Source organism: Tupaia chinensis, unplaced genomic scaffold (genome assembly GCF_000334495.1).
Source record: "Tupaia chinensis unplaced genomic scaffold, TupChi_1.0 Scaffold000532_1, whole genome shotgun sequence".
Taxonomy (NCBI): Eukaryota; Metazoa; Chordata; class Mammalia; order Scandentia; family Tupaiidae; genus Tupaia; species Tupaia belangeri.
In genome coordinates, this window is record NW_006160045.1 from 6,668,631 (window position 1) to 6,676,371 (window position 7,741).

The 7,741-nt window shown below is 37.4% G+C and overlaps 1 protein-coding gene across 2 annotated transcripts in view; it reads right to left on the bottom strand.

Moving 5' to 3' along the window:
• AHCTF1 (AT-hook containing transcription factor 1) overlaps positions 1 to 7,741 on the bottom strand; it is a 95,838-nt gene that overhangs the window by 6,643 nt on the left and 81,454 nt on the right. For both annotated transcript variants that reach the window (XM_006157240.3, XM_006157241.3), the window contains exons 32-34: positions 6,062 to 6,270; positions 2,561 to 4,385; positions 904 to 1,037 (exon numbers count right to left, since the gene is read on the bottom strand). In XM_006157240.3, the coding sequence (XP_006157302.1) occupies positions 904 to 1,037; positions 2,561 to 4,385; positions 6,062 to 6,270 (2,168 nt within the window). The remainder of the gene's footprint in view (positions 1 to 903; positions 1,038 to 2,560; positions 4,386 to 6,061; positions 6,271 to 7,741) is intronic.

The window sequence follows — 7,741 nt, forward strand, 5'->3', positions numbered from 1 at the left end:
AGGAATGCCTGTCTCCTTATTCTCTGTCTATAGAGATATTTCGGTATAAATGACTTTTATCACACTGTGAAATAATTAATTTTTGCTTCTTCAACTAAACTATGCATTTCAATTAACAGTGAACTCTTGAAAGAGGAAAAATTTACTGGAATAGTATTTGTGTAACCCTTTGCATAGTAATCAACTCACGCAGACAATTCAACAAATGCTTATGAACAAACATTTATAAATAGAAGGGTCTCACACTCCACCCCTGAACTATTATATTTTAGGGTTATATGCAATTAGATGACAGAACCAGTTCTGAAAGTCTCTCCAACTGTGTTCTGTGAATGATACTACAGGGGTTCAAAGATGTAAATCTTAAACATACCCAGATAATTTTGTTAAGAGTTAAACTCAAAAACCTTTCCCTTAGCAATAATTTAAACTGCAGCTGTCGGTAATGTATTATCAGTAACACACCATACATCTGTCTTAAAGTTGGCTCCAAAGGTATAAGGGAAGACAATTTTGAGCTTTTAGTAAAAATGGCTGTTATCTTTAAAGATGTCTACTTAGTAAACATTTATTTATTCTGAAAGATACAATTTAAAATACTTATTAAAATAAAAGGGGTCAGCAGTGGCATGGTGGGTAAGGTGCTGGACTCCCACATCACTGACTATGGTTCAGATTCCGCACCTGGCAGTTTGCTCGCTCTCGCTCTCACTCTCTCTTGCGCTCTCTCTCTCTCTCTCTCTCTCTCTCTCTCTGGTGGGCACATGTGCCCTATAGCAAATTGGAAAAGGATGATAAATAAAATTAAATAACTATTTAAAGTAAAATTAAAGTAAAACTTACTTATTTAAAAAATTAAAAGTATGTTTTACAAACATACAAATAAAATCACAAATTCCTTACCAGTTCATCTATATGCTGGGATGCACTGGATATTTTTTTCCTCCTGGTCCTCAAAGCAGGAGGTGAGGAGATAAATTGAGAAGATAAATCTGAAACTAATTCTTTCAGCTGTGCAGGAGTCTCTATTTTTTCAGCTAAAGAAAAGTTGAAACAAATATCATTAGAAAGGTACAAATATACCCAATTCTGGAAAACACTGCTATCCTAACTTACGCTACCCATGTTAGCAAAGAGAAATGATAGGAAAGGGCTAGCTCCATGGCCTGGTGATTATGGCTAATGCTGCAGTTCCAGACTTGTAGACCTCAGAAATACATCATGTACATGGGCATGCCTGGCCCTAATCCGCACAGGGTGTGGAAACAGAGAACAGAGTTTTGGCATGGCCATTCCCTGGTCTTTCTCTGGACAGTGCACACATCCCCTGCCCAAGAAAAAAAATAAAAAGACAAATCCCAACATAATTTGGGTAAGCCAGATGTTTGGGAAAAATTAATGCCTCAACTAACACTATAGTATTAAATAACAGGACTTAAATATAGGTATAAGTCCGAATTATTCCATTAATTTTTAATCTTTATGATTTCTCCAACATTTTGGGAAAAGAAAGCATTAATTCCACATATAACCTTAGCTCATTTGTGTCTTAATTCCTACTATTGCAGAGAAGAGGTTTCATTTACAAAGCAAATTTTTATTTAGAAATTAATTTTATTTCCAAAGAAAAGATGCAAGTCTTTTTATTAGCTAGCTCATTCTTGGCTACTTGGGAAGTTTATGTCACAAATGGAGAAGTAAAGAAAAGTAAATATATATATATAGATAGATAGATAGATATAGATATTCCATAAATACATTCCATAAATACATAGAAATGGTTTAATTAAGAATTTATTAAAAATACATAATAAAAAACATTTCTCACACAGGCTGGATGATCTCAGATTTGTCCCCGTTTCTACAGTGGGGTTTCCATACTATTGACAATCATCCATGTAACTATGGAAGTAGCGGATTGTAGTCTCACCAGTCTACCAGAGATTAAATCTCAGCCTTTGGACTTACCATCCGTGAGACTAAAGGCAAGTTACTTAAACCCCGCTGTGCCTCAGGTTCTCAAAGTTGTCGCAAGGATTCAGGGATTAGAATAGTGGGTGGAATATGCTAAATGCCTTATAGATGTTTTCTTGTGATGTTATATATATTTCTTATGGTGTTATATATAATTGACAAACTCTTGTGGATCTAAGTCATATGCGACAGTACTTAGGTTTTTTTTTTTTTTTTTTTTTTTTTTAAAAAAAAAAATTTTTTTTTTTTTTTAAAAAAACAAACACTGATTCTATTGGGGGAGAAATCAAAATTAAAAGTAACTTAGAAGGGCAGAAATGAGAGAAATTACACTATTTAAAAAAATAAAACCTATGTCGAATGAATTATATAGGACTTAAAAACTGAAACATTAAATAATTTAACATTTAAAGATCAATTTTTCCTTTTAAGTATAGGAGTATTCCCTGTAATGACAAATAATTTTTAGGACAAATAATCTATTATTGCTTTAAAATAAATAGTGTTATGAAACAATTAAAATCTAAGCTCACGCCTCTTAATGAGATTAAAAAAAAAAAAAAACTATGAAGAGAAATAAAAGTACCTTTTACTTTTCTTGAAACTTTTGATGCAGGAGGAGAAAGTAAAGGCTCGTTTTTTGGTTCAGAAAAGTCCGACAAGATGGCCTTGCTAGATCTTGTCCTTGTGCTACGGGAAGATTTCCCACTAGCAGTTGTGGCAAGCAATCTTTCTTCATGGCCATGTGGCCCTTCGTGTGTCATTTCATCTATGTGCTCTTCTGATATTGAGCGTAATGAACGTTTTTGGCTTTGATTTTCAGTCTTCTTTGTAAGCTTTTTCTTAGAGCTCATCACCACATCAAGCTCCTCATTTGGCACTAAGACAAATTTCTCTAACACTGGTTTTCCAACATCAACATTTTCACTTTTAGCTGGGGTGTTTCTTGTAGATCTCCTTTGGATGCTGAGAACTTCTGTCTTGAGACATGTCTCTTCCTTAATAGGCTTAGATCCTACGACTTCAGATGGATTTATTTTTCTTGGTCGACCTCGTTTCCTAGGTGTGGCAGGCATATCAAATTCTGCCTGAAGAGGCAACTGGGATGAATCAAGTTTAGGGTCTTCTACCACATCCCTTGTGCTAATTTCTCTCTCTCTGACTCTTCTACTGCGCTGAATAGGCAACGGCTGGTCACCAGATTTCTCATCTTTCTGTTGTATATTTTCAGAAGCTTCTAAATTAGTACTTCTCAATTTCCTGATACCTCTGCTAGGACTCACTTCTTTAATAACTTTTAGATTATTTACAATCTCAACACTTTCCTGATTTTCTACAGGTTTTTTCATTCTTTTAGGAGTCCTTTTTGTAGCAGATGAAAGCTTAACTTCTTTTCTGAAAGAGGTTTCTTCAGTTGCTGGTTCCAACAGCTGAGATGATTTTAACATTTTTAATTTCTTACCTGTACTAGCCTGTGGTTCCTGTTCCACAGAATCAATGCTTTCTAATGTATCTTGATTAATTTCTTTTCTTCTCCTTCCTCTCCTTGGAGTAATAGAATTTTGAGGTATTTGCTGGTTCTGAGATACTCCTTTCTTATCAGAATAGGCACTTTCTGAAGCCTCAGAAGTTTCTTTTGTTTTCCTCGTTTTCTTCATAGCTGACAGCCTCGGTGTCTTAGGAGTAGCAACATCTTCTGACTTCTCCTGTTGTGCTGACTTGATATTCAGGTTTTGGATGCGTTGTCCTCTCGTGCGAGTTCTGGAGGAAACCGTGTCATCAACTTGGCTGACATTTATAGTCACTGTATTTGTTTCCTGAATGGTCTTAAATGGGGATTTGACTAAGTTGGTAGAAGATATTACTTTTTGACTTATTAAAGGTATGTTTTCATTAATAGACTGTTCCATTGCATCTGCAGTAATTTCCTTACTTCTTGTGTCTTTAATTACATCTAATAAATTTTCTGCAATGGCTACTTTAATCGGTTCAGGCACATACGGTAAAGTCTCTACCTTTTTGGACTCTTGATCGCTGGTTATGATAGATGGCAAATTTGCAACATGTCCATGATCACCATTTTCTCGAATGTATACAAGTTTTTCCTCAGTTGTTGTGTTAGCTACTTTAGGTAACACATTCGATGGTGCAGAATCACCTGTCTCGATTTCTCCTTCTTCACCCTCTAATATCAAGGTAAAGTTGCTCTGAGCCACAAAAAGTTCCCCATCTACTTCTGCAATGTCACACTCAGCAGAGTCTTTATTATCAGGCAAGTCACAAAACTGTTGCTCAATGGTATCAAAATTATATTGAAGCTTAAGAGTTCCTGAGGGATACAACTCATTAAATGAAATATTCCTAGCCTGTTCTCCTGAATCTTGAGTTTCAAGCTTTTCACGTCCGGTTACCTAAAATGAATGAAAGAGACTGGTTAAATAATTTTAATACATATTTTCATTAAAAACACAAAGGTTTTTAAAGACCATCTCACCCTTGGTGTGTGCATTTTTAAGCATAAACTCTATCTGACATGGCATATATTTATGGGTTTACTTTATAAAAGACCATTTAAGCAATTAGACTTTCTCAATCAAAATAACTAGATAGAAAAGATTTTGATTATGACTGGAATTAAACTAGAAATTCTACATTTCCCTGGCTAAAAAGACAGTCTTAACAAAATCTTAAAAATTATTATAATCTACCAACTGTGAGAATTAAGGACTTATTCTGTTCTCATCCAAGAAAAAATTAATGGAAAAAAAGACACAACCCCCAAATTGTGTTTTAATGATAATCCCCAAATTCCTAACTCTCCACACTTTTCTAAATAGCATGATCCCCATAAGGATGAAGAACAAGTCACCTACATAAGCTCCCTTGGGCTAGACTCAATCCTCTTCCCTTTGCTGGGGCTGCATAAACCATGAAATTCCTAAGGCTTTCAAGTTCAGTACCTCTCCTGCAAGGGTTTGGTGGAAGAAGGAATGGTCCTTGCATTTACCTTTTGGTAAGGGAAGGGGAGAAAAAGGAGGAGGCAGAAAGTAACAGAGAGATCGCCTGACCAAGAAGGTAGAACATTACCACCCACCTAGACAATGACATTTTCCCATTCCCAAACATTCAGTGAGACTACAGATTGGAAATAAACTAGAAATGAGGATTTCCATGTATACCCACAACTTTGATAGCTCCCCACCTAAAGGAAAAGCAACTTTATCCAGCTATTTCATGAAGGTATCAATAACTATGACCTTTTTTTGAGTTATGAGAGTCCTCAAATTGTATACAATCAAGTTCCTATAAATAACTTGAAAAGTTCATTTTTCATCTTTAAGTATCACCTATCATATAGAAGTTGATGAGATTTGGCTGACTTTTACAAATCGTAATCACACCAAGTACACACACATATAAAAACCCTTCAATGAGTATACAGAAGTTCAACACCAGTCAGCTAAGTATCATCCTCCCACACATATACACAGGAGGGGAAGTTCTGTTTAGCTATATCCACTAGTTTCAAATATAGCTCTGTGTTGAATGACTGGGACGTGTTGAGAAGTGTGCTGTCGTTGTGTGAACAATGGAGTGTACTTGCACTCCAGACTGTGCAGCCTACCACACGGATATAAACAGCCTGCCTGCTGGGGCTATCGTTTATATCTCAGTCTTATATGTAGTCTGTGGTTGAACAAAATGTGTTATGCAATTCATGACCGTATATACTCTGAGTAGTCATATACAGTCATACTTGTCTCTGGAGAAGTCACTTATGTGTTCTTACAGATAGAATAAATAACTTTTCACTTGAACCAGAGAATAAGCAAAAATTAAATTGCTGAAATTGTGGCATTTTTAACATAGCCTTTTGGTTTTCATGAAAACCAATTTCTTAAAGGATGTATTCTTTTTATCATCTATCAAATATTTATATACTTGGTTTTTCAACCCAAGAGTTTTATAGAGGTTTTTTTAAATATGGTAGTCAACAAAATCAACATATTAAGTTTGAACTACTATGTCTTGAAACCTAACTAAACCAAAACTAAAAGACTGACAAAGAATAAAGAAAATGTTTTACATGAATTTCTTGAGTATCGGGAGGACTGTCAGTAATTGGAGGCTTTTCTTCTGGTAAGTCCACACTTTCTTTTAGTACGTCAACTTCTACTTCATGATCTTCTTTTACGTTCAGTGCTATTTCCTGGTCAAGCCTATGTTCACAGATAATAGGACTTTCAGAGGTAGTGAGCCCTGAGCTTCCACTGTCACCAAGGACACTGGCTACAGCTGAAAGAGAAATGAAAGTTAATCTTTTACATTTTAAACTGCAAAATGTGATCTACACAGAATTAAGAATGTAAACAGAGGGGCCAGACGGTTGTCCAGTAGAGAACGTGATGCTCTGTGAGGCAGAGAGGTGTGGGAAGGTTCTGGGCTTACAACTGGAGACCCTCCTGAGGTGTGCATGTGCCCCTGATCTGGGGCTTTCCTAAGCTGAGATGAACTGAGGCATCAACCCTTCGTTGGAGGTGTCAATTCTCTGTCTCTCACTCAGAGAAGAGATATATGAATAAACTTAAAATACTAGGGACCAGCAGATGGCACAATGGTTATGTTGCTGGACTCCCAGGTAGTCAACCATGGCTTAAGTCCTGGACCTGGAGGCTTAAATCTCATGCCAGGCACGTGTGTGTGCATGCCCAAAATCCTGAGAGGAGAAGGGACTGCAGTGTGGCTATAACCCCTGGGGAGTGATTTCTTGCTTTCTGCCTGTGTCTGTGTCTGGTGAGCGCACACGCTCTATAGCAAAAAATCTCTTAAAACACAAAACAAGAAACCAGCAGATGGCCTAATGGCTACATTGCTGGACTCCCATGCAGTCAACCATGGATCAAGTCCCGGACCTGGTGGCTTAAACTCATGCAGGGAGCGTGTGTGTAAGTAAGTGCCCAAGATCCAGAGAGGAGAATGGATTGCAGTGTGGCCGTCCCCCCAGGGGGTGATTTCTCACTTTCTGTCTCTCTCTTTCTGGCGAGCGCATGTGCCCTATAGCAAAAACCTTTAAAAAACAAAAACAAAAAAGCCACAACAACGAAAAAGCAACAACGAACAGAAAAGGCTACCCTGCATTTGAGAATACTATCATAGTAAACTGTGTTACTGCCAGAAGGCATGTACACAGAGACAGAAAGGAAGAACGTACACCCCAACAGGGCATGACCATGCTGTGATGTCCTCTCCTCCATTTCGCCTTCTGGTTGGGATTTTGGGCACTCACACATAGCATGTTTTTCAAGTTGCTGTGCCAGGATTCAAACTGTGGCTGGCCATGTAGGATCTTGCTCCTTTAACTATTAGGCTATGGGGCTAGTGCCAAAATCTATTGTCCCAAAGGGGAAAAAAAACCTACATACACATATTAATTCTCTTTTCTCAGTATCTGATCATCTGGTTTAGACTATACATACTTGCTTTCCAGAAAGATAAAACACAGGACTAAGAGCACACAGGTGGCATGGTGGTTAAGACACTGGATTCCACAAAGCCAACAGTGTGGCTCAGTCCTAGACCTGGTAGCTTGAAAAATACTCCAGGTGCATATGTGTGTGAGCCCAGAACCCCAAGAAGAGAATGGTGAAGGAACTGTGGTGTGGCCATCCTCCCAAGAGAGGGGTGCTTCCTTACTTTCCCTCCATCTCTCTCCAGTGAGCACATGTACCCTACAGCAAAAGTATACAAACTAAAAAAAAAAAAAAAA